The 24118-nt window shown below is 32.9% G+C and overlaps 1 protein-coding gene across 1 annotated transcript; it reads left to right on the top strand.

Moving 5' to 3' along the window:
- Window positions 1-2499: 2499 nt before the first annotated feature.
- Window positions 2500-23795, top strand: PRR27 (proline rich 27). Its single transcript, XM_059923828.1, has 14 exons — window positions 2500-2550; window positions 3997-4023; window positions 4805-4828; window positions 4912-4953; window positions 5345-5395; window positions 6896-6919; window positions 7017-7061; window positions 8647-8769; window positions 9272-9298; window positions 10263-10289; window positions 11740-11763; window positions 11852-11896; window positions 12794-12913; window positions 23196-23795. The coding sequence occupies exons 1-14, from the start codon at window positions 2500-2502 to the stop codon at window positions 23793-23795; spliced, it is 1230 nt and encodes a 409-aa protein (XP_059779811.1).
- The last annotated feature ends 323 nt before the right edge of the window (window positions 23796-24118 follow it).

Here is a 24118-nt window from a genome sequence, read left to right as displayed (position 1 = left end):
GGTTATTATAGCCATTTCATTCTGTGATTTCTGAAAAAGTAGGTGCCATGTAGATACCAATTCACTTTACATAAATTATTTCTAATCATTACAATTTTATAAAATGGATTCAATATGAATATTATTATTTTAAAGATTCAGAAAATACTGAGAAAAGTTAAGAAAGTAAATGCTTATGAAAGTTACTGCTAACTAGTAGGAGAGCTGAGTTTTCCAGTATATCACATAGACTTGCATATGGCTAACCATATTTTTAGTGTTGGTAAATGATAAGCAATGAATATGGAAAATGTATTTTTTCACATATTAATGAAATTTTAGTGAACATATCCAAAATGTCATTTGAGATATTTATTTAAAATGTTTTAGATTAGAAGAGGCACTGAGGTACTTCCAGGAAAACAAACAAACAAAAGAACTTACCCTGAACCACCCAACTAGTACATGGAAGAGGTGAGCTACACAAACATGAAGTATAGATAATCACTATACATTGTAAACTCCTCCTTACCTGTTATCATGTTCTAAATCAACCTGAGTTGAAGCACTCCTTGGACTATGTGGTACAAAAATTGGATGGAAAAACAATTCTAATCTTCATGACTTCTTAGAATTTGAATTCTGTTTAGGAATTTCAAACCACAGAATTACCATGTGATGGAGGAACAAGGTTTAAATAGCACTGTGATAACCCATCATAGATCTCCCACTGTCTGGACTACTTGTCTTCCTTTTAGGAAACAAGGTAATACTTTCATTTATCTTCTTTGTTATTCTATATAACTTGTAATATTGTAAAACCTAATAACATTGTTCTAAAAAGTATTTTTAAAGAAACTAATGTCAGTGTACCTTAAGATTCTTTGGGACATTGGTAACTAACATAGCTACTGATTTATCTCCTTTTCAGTGCTTCTGAATATAATCAGCATATAGACACTGGAAACTATTATAGTGCTCTGTCTTATGATGAAATGCCACAATCTTATTTTAAGGATGAGCTCGTCATAATGAGGCTTTGGGAAATCCAGGGCACTGCGTATTTGATGTATGACCTCCGGAATCATTTTCTTCATCTGTTAATCAGACTCATGTACCTAACAAAATGGTTCCAGAGACTAGAGAAAGAATTTACAACATACCTAGCACAACATCTGGCAATAGCAGTTGCTTAGTAACTAAAACTATTTCTATGGTTCTCATTTATCAACATGCTAAAAGCATTTCTTTAACTTTTAGTTAATATTTGCCCATGTTCCAATTTCTTTCATCCATGGAAAATAAAATGTCTTAAGTAAAATTGAGGTAAATGGCTATATATAATAAACTTATTTCAAAATTTTAAATTATAAAATTTAATATATATCTAATCTTATTTTAAAACATACTCATTATGAAATGCTTCTAAAGTGAGTGTCATATGCCTCATCCTGTAAGAGTAAACAAACATATCTGAGATTCTTTAGTAGGAATGAGAAATTAATAACAAAATCAGGCAATGCAAATCTTAAGATAGAGAATAATTCCCGTGCATACACATTCTCTGATGTGCACAGGTAAAGATCACCAGTAAATTTAACAGTTTGAGTCAAATAAAATCTTGCCCTTTAAGAATAATTAATTTCATATTTGTAGATCTACAGAGTAAAACACTGTTACATGTCAAAAAGGCATTAGAATAACTTTATTCCACTTTTCAGTTCTCTTCTCTGTTTATCCACTGGAAAAGTTGAATTGACATGTGGTCAGCAAACCTGGGGAACTTATATGTAGTCACAGTATTAGAGATGGAGCTGGAGGGGATCTTATTAATCAAATCTTTTTAGTTAAACCTCTCTTTTGCTAGATATTCAAAGTGAGGTTCAGTGATGTTCAGTGACTTGCTCAAGGTTCAGCAGCCTGTCCCAGGCTGAGCTGGGATCAGCAGGCCTCCTTGTACCCATCACAGTGTTATTTCCACCTGCTAATTCTTCCCCTTATGAGGGAGCCAGGCTCTTTTTGCCTCACCTGAAATCTGATTTCAAAATGATTTTGCATTTCTGATAGTGATTCTCCACAAGATTAAAGAAGAATTGTAAATTATATGGCCTTATTAGTATAAGCATAATTTATTATTTTCACCACTGTATCTTCATGTCTAGAATGGTACCTGACACCGGGTAGCAAGTATTCATTGAATAAGTGAGTAAATTAATAAATAAATTAACCATTTATACATAGGGTCAATTATTCTACTAACTTGCTATCCCAAAAAGAACTTCCACAATTTAGAAACTAAGATTTTTCATTATGTTGTGTTAATTTCTCCTTATAAAAAACTCACCATATTCATATCCATGTGTTTCTCAGTGAATCTGCTTTTATCAGTCTTCATTTCCCTTTCCTAATTATCTGGTACAAAGATAAATTAACACATAATTAACGAGGAAATATGTGATTTTAAGGAGAGTAAAACTATTATTGATTAACTCCATATCTATTTCACAGGACCAAGTAAACATGAAGTTCTTCCTTTTTACCTGCCTTTTGGCTGTTGCTCTTGCAAAGCATGTAAGTATAATAAGATATTTATGAGTATCTATTATTACCTGAATGTAAGAATAGTGAATCTTTTATGCAGACAACGGCAGGGGTAGGCAGCAAGGAAGTGTGACCTTTAAAACCTATAATCAAAGATGGCGTTGGCCTCACCTTACACAAGATATCAAGGTGGACAAAAATACTTTTTATAAAGTGTTCTCCTTGTAGGGTTGGAAAGGTTTTAGTCCTAGGTTAAAAGGCATACACTTTCTTCCATATCTGTTTGAATTTACTGGGGAACTATTTTCACTCCAAGAACCACTTCCTAAAAGTTAGAAACATATTAAACCATAACACGGACATCTTTCAAAGTTCAGGAGAGCGACAGGTAAAATGTAGATTCCCAAACCATCTCTCAAGCACATGTCAGAATTCCGTCATCCTTGACTACAGTATCTCAGCAAATATGACGTTTAGACAGGAAACAAGCATGTGTTGAAGAGTGCTAACTTTGAAAATTACTTGCCAGATAACCTAATGCAAAGTCATCCCTTAACTTCTCAAAGCATCGTATTCTTCTAGTGAGAATGTAATAATAATATTCATATCACACGATGATAAAGAAGGACTAGATTCTTCATGTGAAGTGCTTCGAAGACACAGGCACATAATATATTAACTTCCTCAGGAGTAACTCAGTTTTTCCCTTACCCTGGAGCCTGAGCTGCGAATCCCTCTCCCATACCGAGGGTCTCACTCCCTACAAGTGCGCTATATCATCAGGGTAACCAGAGTTCTTTGCCTCCTTTGCATTACCACATCTCACACATCAATCTTGAAAAGTTTTTGTTATTAAGTTTAGAGCCAATCCAAGAGCATAGCCAGAGTAAGAATTCTAGTTAGGCAAACAGAAAAATATAGTAATAATGCTTCAGTGATAAGTCTTACACCAAGCTTCATTGTTTCTTTCTTCTGTTTACAATCTCCTAGTCTTAACTACTCTTCTCCTTTTCTCTCTAAATCAGTAATTGTCAGTCTTTCCCTTAAGATTAATTAAATCTAGCAATTAACATAAATGAAATAAAACAAAATGTGATGGTATTATAATATTTTAAGATTCTGTAGCACATCTGCACATACATCATATTATATTTTAAACTGTGACAGGATTAATATCAAATACTTAAAAACTAAGAACCCAACACTTCCTAAAAGCAATAAATACATTAAGCCATAAAAAGGATTCATTTGAAGTACAGAATGATTTGCTTATTAATATTATAGCATATAATATTACAATAATAATGAAAAAATTCAACTAAACACTACACATTTCCAGAAACAAATTTCTAAAAGTCTCTTGCCATCAAAACAAGAACAATAAAAACAAAACAAAACAAAACAAAAATAGTGAGATAGCTTGGCAATTTAAATCTACCATAAAACTGAAACTTGTATTTTTTGTTTCTTTTATAGGAGATGGAACATGTCTCCTCCAGTGAGGTAAGACACTTTGGTGTCAACATAAAATCCTTTCACTTAGTAAAAACATAATATGCCCTAAACTCTTATCCTTAAAATAGTTTTTCACCAGTGAGTCTAGAACTACAGTCAGAGACAAATAGAAGTGAAGCCATAAAAAAAAAAGTAGATATGGAGGAGTAAAGACCAAAAAATCTACACATTCAAATCACCAAGATTAGATTTGTGCATTTTTTTCTAAAGACCTCTCAATATTAATGATGTTTGTTCACAAGTCGTGATGAACATTTTGTGAGTACAATGACAGGAATCCATTCTATGTTTCTGCAATGAGGACTCAACCTTTTCTGGAACTATGTTAAATGTTACTTTCCAAATGACTTCCTGGCCATAACAGATGCCCACAGACAACTCCAAGGTCACCTAAGCATTTTCTTGTTTTCCTGTGATGTATTTAATCTCTTTTAAAAAGACAAAAGAAAAAACATGATAACAATTAAAAAAAGAACATTGGAAATTGTACAGAGGAAATAGGAAATATTTTCTTTCTTCTCTGTGGATGATATTTGGGAGAGCTTTTGATTCAGTTATTCATAAACCAAAGCACAATGTGAAATTAGTTAGTTATCTGAAATATAATAATTATGTAGAGGGAGTGAAACTTAGGCTAACTTTGTTGTGTAATTCAGGTAAAAACTAATACGTTATCTACCCAATGGATAATGGTTGTAGATTGATATTTTATTACGCTAGAATGAATTCAGTTTAGGTAAATAAGTAATATTGTCTTTCTCTTTCTAAGGAATCTATCAGCATGTCCCAGGAAGTAAGTCCTAAATTCGTAAATTAAATATATTTTAACTTTCTTTTTTTAATCAAAGTTATAAAATGAATTTATTTACTTTGTAGAAACATAAGCAGGGAAAGAATGTGGTCCTTCATCCCAGCAAGGTAAATCCTGATTACTTTAGTCTGTTAATCTTCGACTGATGAGATTGCTTTTTCTATCAAACATGGGTCACTTTCTCATTCAGCCAAAAAGAGTATTATTTTTAATTATGATTGTGAAAATGGTGATGTTTTCATTGTTTTGCCAAAATGCTATGGACTAACATGAAAGGAATTCCAGGAAAAGACTTGTGAGCCATTTTTGAGCCACAATGTTAAAGCAGAATATCTTAGAAAGAATTTCTTGTTAAAGGTTCATCACCTTTACTTTTCTTCCTTAATTCTGTACCCTTTTGTTCAAAAAATTATATTTTCTTTGCTATCACTTTATGCTCAAGAATATTACCCTGGATTTCAGTAAACGCTATATCCTTTTGGTTTTGTTTTCTTTTAGGAGAACATTTGTTCCACATTCTGTGAGGTATATATTGATTTCACATCGGTAGTACAATGTGAAGTAAAATATAGTATTAGAACCACATTGAAATTAACCTGGATTTGGAAAAAATATTTCAAGTCAATCAAATTTGAAAACCAAGATTATCTTTAAAGAATGAGAGCAAAAGTATACCGTCTTCTCTTAATTCTATGACTAATTCAAATGAAGAAAATATATCTTCGCATGAATCAACTAATACGTTTGATTCCCAGATTCTATGAGGAATGAAGAACTTGTCTTTTAATGGTTTTCATTCTTGAAGTCTCAAACTTATTTTCTTCTTTATAAAATTATTTTTCTATTTCAATATTTTCTTAAAATTGACTCAATTTGTTTATCACAGAAACAATATATATTTACTTCCAAAAGCATGTTAGCTGGGCTAGTGATTTATTTTTCCTAATACATAATAAAATAAGTAAGGACTATTAAAATGAGAAAGAAAACTTATCCATGCCTTGCCTAAAATTATCTTGTGCATTCATTCATTCCCTTGACAAAGCATTTATTCAACAAGAACTATGTCCCCAACACTACCTTAGCCTCTAGGAATACAATAATAAATACGATAGTCTCTGGGGATACAACAATAAATAGAATAAACAACGATAAATACCACTGGTTGTATGTTTATCACCAAATAGAAAATTCTATTATAATTCATACAAAACTCTTACAATGTACATTGGTGCTCTTTGACAGAGATATCAGGTATCTGACTCCAGAGGAAAGTACATTTTAAATCAAGCCAGTGTCAAATCAAGAACCTACCATTCACCTTCAATGTAGTTTTAGCCTGAAAAACCTCTCAATATTGCTTAGGGCAGTGTTTCTCAAAGTGCTACCCTTCAGCTAGCAGTATCAGCATCACCTGGGCATGCTTATGCACTATAAAATTTGAGAACCTCTTGTTTAAGGGGGGTGAAAGAGGGAATGGTCACTAGTATAATAAAGACATGCTGTGGTAGAAATATCCAAGCAATGAGCACAATGGGAAAAAGTGTCTGGAAAGGAAGAAGCATAGCCATGGCCCGGAGCCTTGTGTCCTGAGGCATAGCCTGAAGACTTCCTACTTAGTGTCTAGGAAGCCTGCTTTACTGTTTCTCTAAGCTCCAGGTCTGTCTCAAACGGAGAGCCAATGGCGGCCTCTCATAAATAACAATTGTGTCCTGTAGAAAGGGTTTGCAGGATTTAGTTTGCAACACACCTCACTAGTCCTACTTTGTAATATTTTTGTCACCTGTCTACACTCCCTAGGCATCTGATATTATATGAATAACATAGAATTGATGAAAACTTTAAAATGAAACATATTTTCAGTCACATGTTATTAATTTGATAGAGTGAGGGCTCTCAATAATTTATTTAATCTGTAATAAATAACGTAATTTCTCAGTAGTAATAGCTTGGGCCATAAATATATTTAATTAACTGCCCCTTCTACTCTAGTACAACTCTAAGGCTAAATCATGCAAGTTAAGTTAATTCTTCTTTTCTTCCCCTAAGGAAACCGCTGAAGTTCCCAGGGAGGTAAGTAATTTTCATTCAAACAAAATGAAATTCATATCACCCAGCCCTGTTTTCTTTTTGTGTATTTTTATAGCAAGTGCTTTTGTTTTCTTAACAGAAAGTTAAGGTTACTGTGGAAGATAAGCAACACCTGAAACAACTGGTAAATTTCTCATACAAATTATAATTTCAAGTAAACCATGATAATATTGCTGTTTCTTCTCCCAAATGTTCACACAACTCATTCCATCCCAGTGAGTTATTTACCCCCAATTTATAGTAAGTAATATATTTTTTGTTACTTTAATTTCCAGCTATTATCTTATCAAACTTGTGGATTTATAGTTTAAGAAAAATGAGTGTTGAGCAATTATCCAACTGATTTTGAAGGAATTACAAACTTTAGAAAATGTGTTTCAAGTTTAAATGGTGTAAGTGAGATACCAGTGTAGTTGAGGTATCACATTTTTGTCCACTCAACTTCTGTTTGACAACAGTGTCATAGAAAGATATCACAAGTGTAAAGGTTTCCAGGCCATATATAGGAGGTCATGTAATCCATCCTCTGTGGACTAGAGAAGCTTGCTGTGTGCACAAGGAAAGAGCACCTGCTTTGGAGTTAGCAACTTGTACTCCAACCACAACTTCACAAATCATTACTTAACCTTCCAAGCTACAGTTTCCTCAACTAAAAATGAAGATAGTTATATTGACCTTGTGGAATTACATTAGATGATATGTATTTCAATTATGCAAAAAATGCTTGGAGCACAGTAGTTAGGTGCATGTAAAAAGAAGATAACAATTATTGTTATCATATCCCTACACAGAGCAGACATACCTGCTAAAACCTTTAGAACAGAAACAGTCTTTCTTTGAATACTTAAAAATTGGGACTCCCCAGATAAGACTTCTCTTTTTAGGAAATTCTGACTGCTAGAAAGGCCATTCTTAACTTTGCCAAAATGCTTCTAGTAGCATTTTCCTTTTGTACCACTCTTTTAAGGTAATTCTGAATTCATCCAATAATTATTCCCAGGCAATTCTAAAGACCAATCGACATTCTACATGCCCATTTATTTTCAAATCTCTATGAAATTAAAATTCTCCTGAGTGAAGATGCCACTGTGGCTTTATATTTAATCTCTAAAAAAATCATCAGAGTCAGATCAAAGGCTCTGGAATTTACTAGAATATTTACTGAGCCTGATAGATAGATAATAGATAGATAGATAGATAGACATAGCAGGCACTATGAAAACTGCTATATATTTTATATTTTAACAGATATAATCCTACATGGTAAATAATGCTCAGATAAATTAAGCAGTTTGAGCAGGGTCATGGATTCCAATACCCAGGATTAAGGGAATTAAAGTTCAGTTCTATCTGACTCCAAAGACCAGACTTCTTACATACATGGAAAAGAAAATGACAGACACTTACCTTCTAATTCAAGAAATGTTCCTTTCCTTTCTTATACATATTTTTGTTTTTTCCACATAGATATTGTTCTGGAGGCCTTAATAATCAGACAATTTCTTTAATTTTGCAATTTATTATAAATGTAGGAACAGTTACATTAAATGTTATGTTACTAAACTATGCTTGTTAGGTAAATTTGCCACCATTTATAAATTATCTAATTCAATAAAGTTCTAAGTAACTTGGTTCTTCCAAAATCTGCTTTTGACACAAGGAGGAAATTCAGCATTGGAGTAAATATTGATAATTTTCTTTCTCTCTAGAGCAAAATCAGTCAGTTTTATCAGAAGTTCCCTCAATATATCCAGGCTCTATATCAAGGTCCAACTGTTATGGACCCATGGGGTCAAGTTAAGAGAAGTGCCGTGCCCTTTATTCCCACTGCGGTGAGTGCTGCTTTTTTATTTGTTGTTTGTTTGTTTTTCTTTTTGTTTTTGGTGAGGGATGAGTTCAGGATAAATATATGTAAAATAGCTAGAGACAAAATGTCCCCAACAAGTTTTAACTGAGAAAGCAGAACAAATGAGAATAAAATCTTGTAGTCCAGAGATTAAATAGCAAACAAAAAATAGCCCAAATGTAGTAACAAATAACAATAGTAACCATAGTGACAAATAAGTAATTTAATTTGAATTGTCCTAAGTGTATGTTCCTACATCATTTTGCTTGGCTCCTCATACAAGTCTCTAATATAGGAGGGGATAGTAATCATTAATTTTATGTAATAAAAATATTGTATTGTTAAGAAAATACAAGGAAGTGAAGTAACTTGCCCAAGTTCCAAGTATTCTCTACCATTTTGTTTCATAAAACAGTCTGTCTTAAGGAACTTTTTCTCATATGAGGAATAAATAACAAAAGTTTTCTTGACACTTTTTTTGGTTACAGAGCAGACAGCATCTCTCTACCAGTGAGGTAAGGCATTTTACTCTAAGGGCAATACCTTGGTAACTAGCAAGATATTATACACTTACTATACACTGTACTAGACAGTCTTTGATGTAGTTTTTAAGCAATAAATCTAGATTTACATAATATAGGAAAATCGGATCTTCAGATCTCTAAGAAAAATCTGGGGAAGGCAGAACAAAAATGTACACATCCAAGGATACAAAGATTAGATCTGTGTTAGTAGACCTTGCCAAAAATGTTAATACTACTTTTTTAAAGATCACCATTAATATTGCTATCACACCAGAAGACATGGTGTAGATCTTACATTTTATAAACAGAGTGGGAGGAATCCAATGTATCATTCTGAAATAAGAACTCTAATTCATCCAGATCCATACAAACTGCCGTTATCCAAACGTCTTCCGGCATATCACACATGATTAAATACATTTTCACATCACACAAGAAATTGCCTAGTTTTACTCCTACTTAACAATGACTTAAAAAGTTCAGAAAAGAGAAATAACAATTTTACAAGTAAGATTAAATGCATCATTTCAATTTTTTTTAAGGAATCTGCCAGCTCCTCTCAGGAAGTAAGTCAAAACCACTTATATTAAATACAGTTAAGAAATTACTTTTTAGTTTGTTATGGTTATAAAGTAAATATTACTTATTTTGCATAAATATAAGCAGGAAACAATGTGGCTATGCATCCAGTCAGATAAAATGTATTTATATTTTTATTGGTTCATTGATAAGATATGTCATTCATCACTCACTTAAGAAATCTGTATTTAGCAAGTATTATGTCCTTACATGATCTTAGATCTTTGGGATACAACAGCGATTTAAAACACAATAAAAATAAAATTAATTATTCTTCTTTATAAAAGAGGGGTTTTCTGCATATATTCAAGATGAAATTATGTATAACCAATACAGTGAGAATAAAATATCTAATTCTTTATTAAATTTTTTTAAGGAAAATCCAAAGAAGACTGTTGATATGGTAAGGTATTATTTCTATATGAAGCTCTATTTAGTTCATATTTTCAAAAATTAATATGAATAGTTAGGTCTATCTGAAATGTTCTGCTTTTAATAAAATAGAGTTATATTTGTAAGTTACTTAAAAATATAATTTCTCTCCACCTTTTAATTTGTTTCTCTCAATTGCCCTGAATTCTTTCAATTAATCCTTCCATGTAAGCCAGACTTTCCACATAATTTTTATATAGTTTCCACTGCCTCTTTCTTTTTTTTAATAAAACTTTTACTATTTTTTGAACTGGAAATTTTACTTTTTCTTTTTTACCTGTCATACTAATATCCTTTTTGTAATATGAGAAAGATCTTTAATTCCACAAATATCAAAAACATACTGCTAAGGATTCAATTATCCTGGTCTCCAGATTTTGACTACTATTTTTTATTTTTCAAGGAATCTTCTAGTAGCTCATATAGTGAGGAGAATGGTACTTTTAATAGAAAACAACTAGTTTATTGAGAAATACTGTACTTTTCTGCTGTTAATTATTTTAAGTAAATTTGCTATTGATAATTTTTTAACAGAGCCACATCAAAATAGCCAGTAGACATGAAAAACACATGTAAGAAATATACACAGAGTCATTTTAGAGGTGTGAAATGAAGTAGATACATAGCCAAGAGTAGCTGTTTTATCCCATGCTTTTGATAATGTTCAGCTGGACTCTGGTTCATTGGTAATAGGCATTTTTAAAATAAGCCAAAGCCAAATCAACATCCTGTCAATTGCCTTCACCATAGTTCTACCCTGAGTCTCTCTCGCTGTTTAAGGGGTTGAATACTGGATTGGGTTATGAGTTGTGTAAATCACAGGTACAGGAACACTTGCTGTGTTACAATGAGCCAAGTGCGTAAGCACAATGGGAAAACTTCCTGGGAGAGGATGAAGCATGGATTGTGGCCCACAGTCCTGTGGCCTGAGGCACAGCCCAACACCTTCCTCCTCAAGGAAGGAGGAAGCATGCTTTACCCTTTCTCTCAAATTGGGGGTACCCGGGCACTAAAAAAAAGAAAACAATGGTCTTCCCAGAAAGGGCATGCAGGCTCTGCCACATACCTCAACAGCCTGATTAGTTTTAGTTTTTCTCCTTTCTCTCTCTCTCTCTCCCCCACCTTTGCATCTGCATATACTCCATGAGAATTTGACATTATATGAACAATATAGGTAAATGGAAAATTCAAAACATATTTTCAGTCAAATATCATATGGACACAGAGAATGCTCTGATAATGAATATTTAAACTCATTAAATCCATAATAAATTCCTATAAAGTAGTACTTTGTTTTGTGGTAACAGTGGTTTGGCCTTGAATTATTAAAATAATTAGCTCTAGTTCTCTACTATAATGATATAGAAAAAATTACTCGTGGGCTATCTAAGTCAAGCTGATTCTCATTTTCTTTCCCTAAGGGATCAACGGAAGTACTCACTAAGGTAAGTAATTTCCGTTTAAACAAAATTAATTACATATTATCCCATATTTTCTTCTGTATTTATCGCAGTTTATTTTTATTATTAACAGAAAACTACATTGACTGAAGAAGAAAAGAATCACCTAAAATTTCTGGTAAATTTTCCATGCAAGCCTTTGTAGCGCCACCAGTCTCAGCTTGGACACTGCTGAACTGTGATCCTCTCAAAAAACAAAAAAACAAAAAACAAAAAAAACAGAAAACCGCTATTTTTAATAAAGTCTAATTTTTATAAAAGTTTTCCCTATACTTTGTCAAAACTATTACAAAAACATTCTCCCATTGTACTAATTGGATCATTGCCATGTATCCACCCAACCATTATTCCCCAGTTATTCTAAAAATCCATTGATTTTTCATTTTGTGAAAACAGGAAATTATCCTGAAGGCAGATGCCACTGTGTTTAATTCCAATTTTAATCTCTATAATAATCTATAGTTGGACCCATATAGATGGTTCAAAATACAACACAGAGGAAAGGGATATTTGTTAATAGGTGACGGGCACTATACCAAGTGCTCTCTCTATGTTAATTCATTTACTTCTACAAGGTAAGTGACACTCAGAGATTAACAATTGACTCAGTGTCACAGATTCTTCTAAGATAAATCACACATTCTATATGACTCTAAGGACAAGGGTGTTTCCACCAGACATGGAAAAGAAGCCACAATCTGAGACACTTATTTAGTAAATTAAGAAATTATCCCCTTGCCTTCTTACACACACCTTTTTTTTCTTTTCTCTTTTTTTTTTTTCTGCTTAAGTATTTTGGCATTGGGGTCTGAAATAACCAAAGAATATTCTTAATCCTACAGTTTATTTTATGAATGTAAACATAGAGTTAATTTTATGTGAATAACCTCTCCTTTGCTTAAGTCTGTTTGGTATCATTTAGAATTTATCCAAATAAATAAAGCTTTAGTTTATTTGGTTATGTCCAAGTGTGCTCTGACACATCGGATAATGGAAAAATTATAATTTTTTCTAGAACAAAATCAACCAATATTATCAGAAATTAACCTGGCCCCAGTATCTCAAGACTATTTCTCAGTATCAGAAAACTATGAAGCCGTGGAATCACGTTAAGACAAATGTTATCCCCTATCTGGTGAGTTCTCCCTTTTATTTTCAATTTTAAAAACCGGGTTATCTTTTACAGTAAAAATAAGATAGGGAAATTAAATTCCAACAAGCTCTCAAGTAGAAGCTGAAACAAAATTAAGTAAAAATTCTAGGCTGGAAATTAAATTAAATTAAATTAATCATATAGTACAAATATAGTTACAATAAGCAGAAATAATTATAATGATAAATTGTGTTTACATTAGATTTAAATTTCTTAAGTGTTTGCTTATAATATTTCAGTTTATTCCTATAGCAATTCTTCAAGGTGGGTCAGCATAGAGAATACGACTTCCATTCCACAAAAGTATCTGAAATTCCAAAAAGTAGCCTGACAAAGCTCTAATTAACACTTCTCCTTTATTTCATTTTTTTTTAAATGTGACTTAGGAAACTTTTTTAACATTAGGATTAAGTGGGAGAGCAGGAAGTTGCACCCAGAGAACTGACAGTTTAACATAAAAATATAGGATTGGAATCAGAAGCCCTGACATAAATAAGCTTTTGACTTTGGTCAATTCACTTCATTTATCAGGATTTTTTAAATATGATTTAATTTATTAGATATAAATATAGCATTTAAAGATATCTGCCCCATGATAAGAGAAAATAAGAATTTAGCATCTGTAGTTTGAATATGAGATGCCAAAATGATGCTCTAAATATTTCCATGGAGTGGTAAATATTCTTTTTGTTTTTTATTATAAGCACACAGCTAAAATATATTATTCCTTTCTCTTTTAAAGAGATACCTTTAAGATTCTTGAATTAACTGCTTCCACTTGATTATGGTAAGTATCTTTAGGCTTATAATTTAAATAATAAATAGGAGTTTTGTATGAAGAATGCATAATGTTGTTAATAGAGTTTCAACTTTAATTAGTCATACTTGGTTTATGAAATATTTTAAATTTTGCTTACACCTTTTCGATTCACAAATGTAAGTGATCTGTGTATTTGCATGCATCTTATAAATATTTTGAAAATAAATTATAGGAAAGTTTCTCTATAGCTGATAACACATTCAGCCAGAAGCAACAGCTCTGGGTGGAAATTGTCACAAGTGTAATGGTCACAGGGATGTTAACTTATCACCTTTGAGTTCAGACTCAGAATTTCAGTTTGGTGGAAGAGAGTTTTCTTACACAAGCTAGTTTAAAACAAATTCTCTGCATTATTTTCTCTGGAAAAATCACCACTGTTTTAAATACAAAAAACCTACTTTTCTTAGTGGCTCTCTTTGACATTTTAACCATTGCTTTAAAGCCATGATGAAGGGCCAAGGAAATGAATATACAACAATGTTGCTTTTTTGTGCAGTCACCTTTTCTTTTTCTTACCTTGTCCTTGCAGTATATAGGTCATCTCCAATCTTGGAATTCTGTCTCACTCAAGTTATCTTCTTGTTCCTTTTATATGTCCTGCAGTGAGACAAAGTAGGTTTCAGAGAAATGAGTAATAACAGTGGTAGTAATTTACTGAGGCCTTACAATGCTAGTCACAATACTAAGCCCTTTGCCTATATTAACAAATTTCATATTCACAAAAAACCGAGGAGGTGGTTAATATTATCAACCAATTTGAGATAAGGAAACTGAGGCCCATGGAAGTTAAAAAAATTGTTCATAATCACCCTGCAAAAGTGGAAGAGCCAAGACTCTAACACAGATTTCCAGCTCTAGGACTCCAACACACCACTATTGATGCCAAACTACACCTAAAGTCCAGCTAGGGTATTTTTTGGCTTTAAGTACATTGTCACAAACATGATTTGCTTTGTCATGTCATTTTGGCTCTCCAAATGATGAAAAGGGGTCAGACAACTTCACAAAATGATTTTATGTGAGAAAAATAATAACTATTATGAATAAGAGCTGAAATTAAGCTGTATTTTATAAATAGCAATATTTCCATTGCTATAGTTATTTATACATTTATTTTACACTTTTAAAAAGCTGATCATGTGTTCTATACTGTGAGAGACATGAGAGAGACAGAAATAAGGTAACAAACTTATCCTCATTAAGCTCTATTCTAGACAAAGACATAGGAATGGCAATACGAGGTGCCAGATGCTAAATTAGAGGCATGAGAAGTATCTGGTAGTACAAAAAGGTCAAGTGATGCATCAGACTTAAGTCATAAACTAAGTCTTTCAGATAATTAGAACTAGACTAAGCAAAGCAATGGCAGAGAAAAAAAAAGTCAAAAGGTATTGAATTGGCAGGAAAATTACAAAAGAAATAGAGAAACCAAAATATGCACAATAGATTTTAAAGAATTTAATAATTTTAAGCAGTTTCTTAAAGTATCAACCCAAGGTCATTATGCATAATGAATTTTTTTCCCTAAAACCTAGATTTCAATTAGATAAAAGGGTTTTAAATGTAGAAAGCATTTGATGTCTAATAAACTATTTAGAAAACAAGAATAAATTTTCCTTCAAAACTGGCTGAAAATGTAAATATTTACCACTTAATGAATAAATATAAATATTACTTTTATATGCTGGATTGAAGAACCTGGCTATCAATTTTCACTCGTTCATTAAATTGTTCCACAAATAGTTATTAAAACCTTACTATGTGCTAGGTGTCATGTTGGGCACTAAAAAATATTAACTAATAATCATTATAAATAACAACATTCTGCTAGAATAGGATGGATGGGTATGTGTGGGTTCTGTATACAAGCATACATTATTTCTTGAATATAAATCTAATAGATAATATAGTATTATCTTTTGCTTTTTAGGCTTGACTGGAAAATCTATGTTCTATATTTTCTTATCTACCATTTTACTTCATACTGCCAACATGTTTGGAGAGGCCCACTAATAAGACAGAAGTGTTGACGGAAAGAAAGACTGTGCAGAATATTTCCTGAATTATTTATATTCTCCCTGTTAGTTCATGTTGAATATCCTGGGTTTGTATGGTGGTTTCATAAAACTTAGCTGATGATTATTTAAAATGCTTTCCCTACTCTTTCTGAGTTGCAGAACTACATTTCTTTTCCTCTGAAAATAAAATTTCAAGTGCACTCTTTGGTGTGTAATCATCATTTCCATTGTTCATACTGGCCCACTAGGCTATGGATGATAATATTAGCAGTCCTTTAACAATCACTTTAAACCAGCTTGGCTACCACCAAAATAACTGTACACTTTCTGGGTAATGCAATTTTACTTCTCATAATGGATAACCTTGAACACTATAAATTATATTTTCCAAACACAGCTAGGTTTATAGTACTATTCAACCATTGTTTTACCAACTTTTGATTTATTTGATTTATTTATTTAATCTGCCACAGCATTAATCCCAAACCTTCACCAGAGCCCTCAATCTTCCTCTCCCAGGTCACATTGTTACACTAAAGTAGGGAGTCAGGCATTGAGAACATAAACCTTCCAAGGCCCCCCATTAATGGTATCAACAAATGGAGAAACAGGAAAAGCAAATAAGTGGCTTCATGCATGGAATGTAAGGGAAAACTCGAAGGGGGTGACATGTCCAAGAAGACAAAGGGATAGGGAAAGATAAAGGAAAGTGGATTTAGGAGGAAGGGATAAAGATGAAAATTATTTGAGCTTAGAAATTTGTGTTAAGCATCTGCTTATGATGGGAAGACATTGGAGGAGTTTTCACAGGGGAGTGACATTATATGATATGTACCTTTGGTGAAAAGATTTGAAAATTGGAGACTTTTTCTTTGACACGGTAGAATACTCCAATCCTTTAACCCTCTCATTGTATTCCATTCTATCCAAGCCCTCTTTAGGCTCACTTCTTATTCAAGCTGAACACTGAAGGGGTTTTCAGAAGGAGGTAACATATGCCATATATTTTGAAAGGGTAAGAGGTAGACGCTAAGAGAATTTTTCTTTGTCTTCGTAGAACACTCCATCCCTTAACACTCTGATTACATTCCATTCTCTCTATTTCTTATTCGCCTCACTTCCTTTCTTGCACAGCTCAGAATTCACCCTTGATTTTTTAAAATATCATCTTGATAACTCATGTAAGTTTTTGCACCTCTGCACTTAATCCTACTGGAAAAAATCCAACCAGGAACTAAATTTCTATTGCCACTCCATGCAAGGAGCTGAGCATTAAAGTAAGTTTGTTTTCTAACATTGTTGGTCACCAAAGACTACTTGTCAGACTTTGTCTTGTTGGCATTAGAGTTAGCTGCCTCCTTCAACACTCCCTAAACTTCCAATTATCTCACTGGAAAAAAATTTGCCTTTCTACTTTATTGACAAATATTGTGTCCATCAAGTCTAAACACTATCCACCTCCTTAGTATGACACTTCAATAACTTGATCTAACTCTGAATGTAACTTTAACTGTCTCCTTCAAGTCTCAAGGGATGTGGTGATCTTCCTCTAGTTCAAAGCTAACAGCTTTTTTGGTGCTTTTTAAATTTTCCTCTGTAATCTATCCTTTTCAATAATGTTCAGTGGGGCAAAGTAATAATGATGATTATCATATCTAAAACCAATTGAACAGCTATGTGCAGGGTAATTTATATATTTGTCTCAATTATCCTTACAATTATTAATATTACTCTTATATTTCTAATAGCTATTAATATTATACTTTGCAGATGAGGAAATTTTAGTAGAAAAAGAATAAGTTGTCCCCAGGGGCATCATTCTATTTGGACCTGTTGATATTTACTTCCTGGTCATTCTTATAACGGTCTTTATCTAGCTACTTTTTATAGGTATTTTGCAGGACTTCTTTTCTTTCTCCTGCACAAACATTGATGTTCTCTAGGGCTATGACCTCAGCCACTTCTTTTCAAATTCAACATATTTTTTCCTAAATGATCTTATCCACTTTAAACATTTTAATTGCCACATACAATCAGCTGATTAAAATCAACTCCTAATTATCTAGATAACTTCAGCTCTAAATTGCTGTCCCCCAATATTAGACAGACATACCCAATTGACTTCTGAAACTCTCTATATATGGTTAGCTTCCCAAATTAAATTGTAAGCAATATTAGGGGTAACATGTAAGCAGAACTTCACTTGAGTCCCCAGTGTTAAAACATTATCTGGTATTTGGATGAATTCCATATATTTCAGACCTAATATTTTATTACAGTAAATTAAACTGGAGCATAGCATTTATCATAGCTCCTAAAATTTTATGCCATAGCACATGGTGAAAACACCTTTAGGACCTGAAATGTTTCCCAGTAGGTGATACCAATCTCCCGGTGAATCTATAAAAAGAAAATCTCAATAAAGCACCCATAGAATGGCTACTTTTAAGCAATTTTATTTCCTGGTAAGCCCTCCAAGACAAATTAATTGCAAAGTGTAGCCCTAGGTAAGTAAATGAGGTGACTTCCACTTAAGGAAGTTTAGCCAGAAGCCAATTAGTTGTTGAAAGACATCTGCCAAAAAACATAGTTTTGGCTTTGATGTCATTTATGTTAGGTAATGCTGACAGTAGTTAAATAGCGGGACCAGATTTTATGTGAAGGGTCTTCCTAGTCAGACTAATAAAGCCATACATTCTTTTGTCACTCTCTAGAAGAGAAGTACAAAATATATTGTATATTTTCTGAAACAACCAATTTATAATATTAATGTTCGTAGGGTCAATCAAAATGAAGCTTTTATTTTGGGCCTGCATTGTGTGTGTCGCTTCTGCAAGGGTGAGTAAATGGACTTTTTAAATTACAGCAATAATATACCCAACAATTAATTATAGACAGGAATTCGTGTTAATGATATAAATTATTATAGTGTTGATAATGATGCAGCAGAGAGATATGTTAATGGGCATGTGGTTTGCTGTGCCAAACTTTTCAAAAGAAATTTTTAAAAGCCTGAATTAAAAAAGTTGTGTAATCTGAAAATGAATAAACAGCAAGGAGAAGAAGTGAATTCAGAAATGCAGTGGGCTGGAGAAAGATAAAATTAAAGGGAACCAGAATTCCATGTAGATGATCTTCACTGGTTATGTCTTCAAATTATAGAAAACTGGATTAGGCTTCCTCTGGCAGTGAAGTCCCACTGCTGGAGGTATTTATGTAGAGTCACAAGGAATACTTGATGGAGTTAAAGTAAATGGACATAATGACTACCAGTGTATTATAAATAGATGAGCCTCTAATGTAAGAAATAGCTGATGGAAAATTCTTAATCCTAGCCAACAAGTGAGCTAAATATCCTCTTTTGGAAAAAGAGAAAATTATGACATCTACTACATAGGATGGTTTTGAAGATTAAATATGATAATTATATAAAGTACTTAACAGAGCACCTAGGATACAGTAGGAGCTCAAATGCTACTTGTTATTATTAACTATTATTATCTGATTATTGACTGATACTACTAATTATCACCCTGTGCAAATTTCAAGATATCTTCCAATCTCCTAAAATCACCTGAATTAAATTCTAATTGCTAAAATAGTAAATGATGAGTTTCCTACACTATCTTGTCATTCTTATCTCATGCTCTGTTGTATAATCTGTGAGAAATTCATAAAAGATATTGAAGCTTAACTGGAAAACAAGTGGACATATGGTCCTTCTGCAACTGTTAAGAGGTGGCTACAAACCACATATATACACACAAACACACACACAAATGCAAACAAAACCTGAGAGGTGAAAGAAAACAGCAAAACAAGATATATGAAAAAGACTGAATGATTTTTCAGATGGTAAGATTTATGTACATGTAGAAAATTACAAACCGAAATCTATCAGCCAGTATAAAATTTCCTGAGACAATGGTCTATGTTAAAAACATATGATGATGATAACAATAATAAACAAATAATTTATACTAGTGATTTATATTTCAAGAAGAAATTAACTATATTAATAATACAGTTGTACAAATTCTTCAGTAATAAAATCTGGGTACAGATGTTTTCAAATGAATAACCATAGTGAATTAATTTTTTTCCTTTTGTTTTAGAAGTGTTTCTACTTCATTGATGAGGTAAAACTTTTTTTTCATCTGTGTATAAATGTATTTGTTTTTACCTTAAAGTATATTTTATGTTTTAAAACTCTCTGATTTTTTACAAGGCAATTTTGTGACAACTATTGCTGTTAAAATATTAATGCTATTAATCTCTTCTTATTTGATAGAAAAATATTTGTGGAGTATAAATATATTTGTGTTAAACATATTTACTGTAAGGTCTTTATTTCTTTTAAATGAGCAGAAGCATTAAGCAAGTGTACTCCCTTTAGAGTGTGATAAAATTTTTGCTATACCCAGGTTTCCTCCTCATGCCTCTATAAAATTTTATGACAGTATTGTACTAAGTTTACTTCAGCAAACTAAATGATGAATCTGGGAAGGCTTTGCCTGTATGAAAGATTAGAGCAGAAGAAAGCATGACCTAGGAACCACCAGCAGGAGAAGTATGTCCCAAAATGTTAGATGACTTCTGTGCAGCAAATACTCATAAATTATCTCTACACAGGACACCTAAACATTCATCACTTGACTGATATTAGAATTTTTTTAGTTCTTTGTCATTTTTGCCTCAATTCTGATGACAGGAGCATGCTAATAAAATGATACTTGTATCTATCCACAAGCATGCAGTAGATAAACATGACAATCTAGCAAGGAAAGGCCAAGAGATATGATCTGATGTGCACAGTTTGAACCAAATACCATTAGATATATGGAGAAGAAGTAGAAAGGTTGTGAAAATAATTTTAAAAATGAAAACAATATGAGATACTACTTTGAATTTCTTATAAGAGTTAAGATTTTAATCATAAGAATCTAGGGCTCTCTGGTCACAGTATGAATCATTGACATTTGTCTCTGTGAACACTCTGGAACATCTATCACTTGTGTATTATGCACCATACCTTCAGGTGACAATATGATCCAGGAGCAAATATTTTATCTCAGTAATTCAGGAAACCAACCTAAAATTGGAAAGAATATGGTACACAATATTAAATTTTAATGAAGAAGCTTGATAGCTGGGAAACAGTAACCCAGATACAAGCAAAGAAACCTTGTCTGTTCTTTCCAATACCTAAGATCTAGCATGTGGACAGCACAGAGGAGGCACTTATTTTATCCTTTTTAAAAAAAAATTCTTGAAAATCTATCAAGAAAAACAAAATATCCCAAAGCTACTGAGGAAAAATCTACATTCATTGAGAAGTTATATTGCAAAGCCTTGTTTAGTCCCTAGGGATTCTGTGATAAACCTAAATGATGATCTAATGTAAATATCTGGTGTAAATAAGTCACTAGCCACAGAATTAATCAAAACATTTGGTTCCCTGTACATAAGTATTTATAAATAGTTATGAACAAGAAAATTTAAAGAGAGTGTAGAAACGCTGGGACCAGTAGGACATTAAAATCGGTCATTGCCGATCTACTTTGTAATAAGGTATTTAGAATAACAGGACTGGGTCTACACAGTCATAGGAAAACAAGGCAAACAACTATATCGCTTAAGAAAGAAAATTCCAGGTTACTCAGAGAGTTTTGGCACTTATAGTCACTCTGAATGCCAGTAGAGATCTAAAGAAAGATTTTTTTCAGGGGCCTGAAACTTAAAACCAACTTTGTTTTCTTTGTTGTTTTAGAATTTTGTCTCATCCAGTGAAGAGGTAAAATATATCTATATTTGTTTATATTTTAAGAAATATACATATATTTTAAGAAATATATTCTATATTATTAATTTTCTTTTTAAAATAGCATTTTCTGCCTAATAACGTTAAATAATTCAGTATTATTAAGTTCTTCCCTGAAAAGCTAAGTAATTTCAGAACATGTTATCTTTTCTTGCTGTGATGGTCTCATTTAAAAATGCATCTATAAGGATGAGCATATTTATATTTACACATACTATAATTTTTTATTCATATTGATATCCTGCCCAATTTCACTGCCAATTCATTAGGTAAATACTTTTAAATGAAAATTATATAAAGTTTTATATCATAGAAATGTATTGCTGATTTTAAAAAGGCAGTATTTTCCAACAAATATGAAAATTGGGTCTATGTTTATCAATAGTGCATGTTACTGACAGATTAACTTGGAATACATGAAAAGAAAATAGCTCCATCCACCAGTTACCATTAAAATAAACATATGATAAGAAATATTAAACAAGGCTTATTATATTTTAAATGATATTTATGATATATAAATTTTTACTTTCTTGAATTATAATTGGGCTATGCAATGAATCAAAGAATCTAGAGTCTTAATATATAAGCAAATATGTACCAAATTTGCTCAGAAAACTGACAAAGTTATAATAGGAAATAAAACTTCATGTGTGTGAGACTAAGAAATGTCTTAATTTTCTATAAATTCTTACATAAGGTTGTGACCTTGGAGCTCCCTGACAGTTTTACATACGTGTAATAGACAAACCTAGAGAAATTAAAGGAAAATGAGGAGGTCCTTCTACCAAAAAATAATCATGTGAAATGTAATAGTAAATGCATTAGTAATATTTAGAATTTTCTCATTTAAAACACAAACACTATCAGGAAAATTAAATATGAAAAGCCCATAGTATATATTGTGAAATGATCATCACAATTAGTTAACATCCATCACCACGTATAGTTACACTTTTTTCTCGTGATGAAAACTTTTAAGATCTGCTCTCTTAGCAACTGTTAAACACACAATACAGTATTGTTCACCATAGCCAATTATATCTCAATTGGAAAAAAAAAAAAAAGCCAGCAGTCATCATCCACATCCAGTCTGCTTTCCTTCTTAATAGCAATTTAAGATGCCTAGCCTTGAAGGAGTAGAAGCTTTGAGGAAGGGTGGGAGGAATTCAGAAGGACACCTAGAAAAGGTATAACTAAGTGAATGCACCCCTGGGGCACTTTAGAGACTCAGCGGGTCCTGAGGGCATCCAGCTAGGTGTGCTGTGCAGATAAGGAGGCTTGGAAGGACTGATCCTATGCTGTGCATCTTCTTTTCTTCTATTGTTGTCCTGGCCTAGCTGGCATATTGTGCAGTTTATAACACTCCAATTCACCGACACACGAAATATTTCCTTCTACATTGAGGTTTATTCCATTTTCTTCAGAAATGATTAGTTCTTATTTTGTAAGTGTTGCAAGCACATTAGCCTTGAGAATGAGACTAAATTGGAATTCTTTAAAAAATAACCTTCACTCATTGTACATCATCACAGTCATAACATAAGTAATGTAGAGATAAGATAGAGGTAATCAACTTTAACTGACTTCTTTGCTCTCGTTTAGGATTACAGCGGCAATCCTGGCGGTCGTTACCCAGTTAACCCAGCTCTGAATATTCCTTATCCCATGCCAGACAGTGATTTCGCTTTTCCTGTCTATCCTACAAGGAATAAGTTCCCCAGTTACCCTGGGAATCCTGACCGTGATGCCGGGGTACCCTCATATCCCTGGGTTCTCACTGCTCCTGGAGCTCCCCTCTACCACATTCCTAGTTTTCCCATACCTTCTTGGTTGTCCCGTCATCCTCTCCTTCCTTGGGCTTTCCGCCTTGTTCCTCCCTCAAAAAGACCTATGGGACCTTATTTCCCACCTGATACAGCTGCACCTACTGCAGCCGATCCACATGTACCTAAGCCTCTTGCCCCACTTACTACAAACCCACCTACTATCCCAGAGATTGAGCCACCTGCTGTGACAGAGCCTGATGAAGCAGAGCCTGCAGCAGCTGCCCCAGGACCTCAGCCCTCTACTTCTCTTGACCAGGTGGGTTGCTTCAGTCTTACTCCTGTGATCGTGAGAGGTGTAGGAGCAGGAAAGAAACACAGTCTCTCCACAAGCAAACATATACTGTATCAGCTGAAATATTCTGAACAGCTTTATTGAGATACAATGACATACAGCAAACTACCAATACTGAAAGTGTATATTTTGGTAAGTTTTTGACATATATATACACCCATGAAAAAAATCACCAGGATAATGAATAGATCCACCACAGCCAGAAGTTTCCTCCTGTTTTTTTTTAATATTCCCACCCTCCCCTTTTTTGCTGTCCTTGATCTGTTTTCTGTCAGTACAGATTGGTTTGCATTTTCCAGAATTTGATATAGGTAGAATCATATTGTATATACTTTTTCATGTCTGGCTTCTTTCACTCAGCACAATTATTTTGAGATTTATCCATGTAGTTATGCATATCAATAGTT

The sequence above is a fragment of the Balaenoptera ricei genome, chromosome 5 (genome assembly GCF_028023285.1).
Source record: "Balaenoptera ricei isolate mBalRic1 chromosome 5, mBalRic1.hap2, whole genome shotgun sequence".
NCBI classification, from domain to species: domain Eukaryota; kingdom Metazoa; phylum Chordata; class Mammalia; order Artiodactyla; family Balaenopteridae; genus Balaenoptera; species Balaenoptera ricei.
This window is presented reverse-complemented; position numbering and strand designations above follow the sequence as displayed.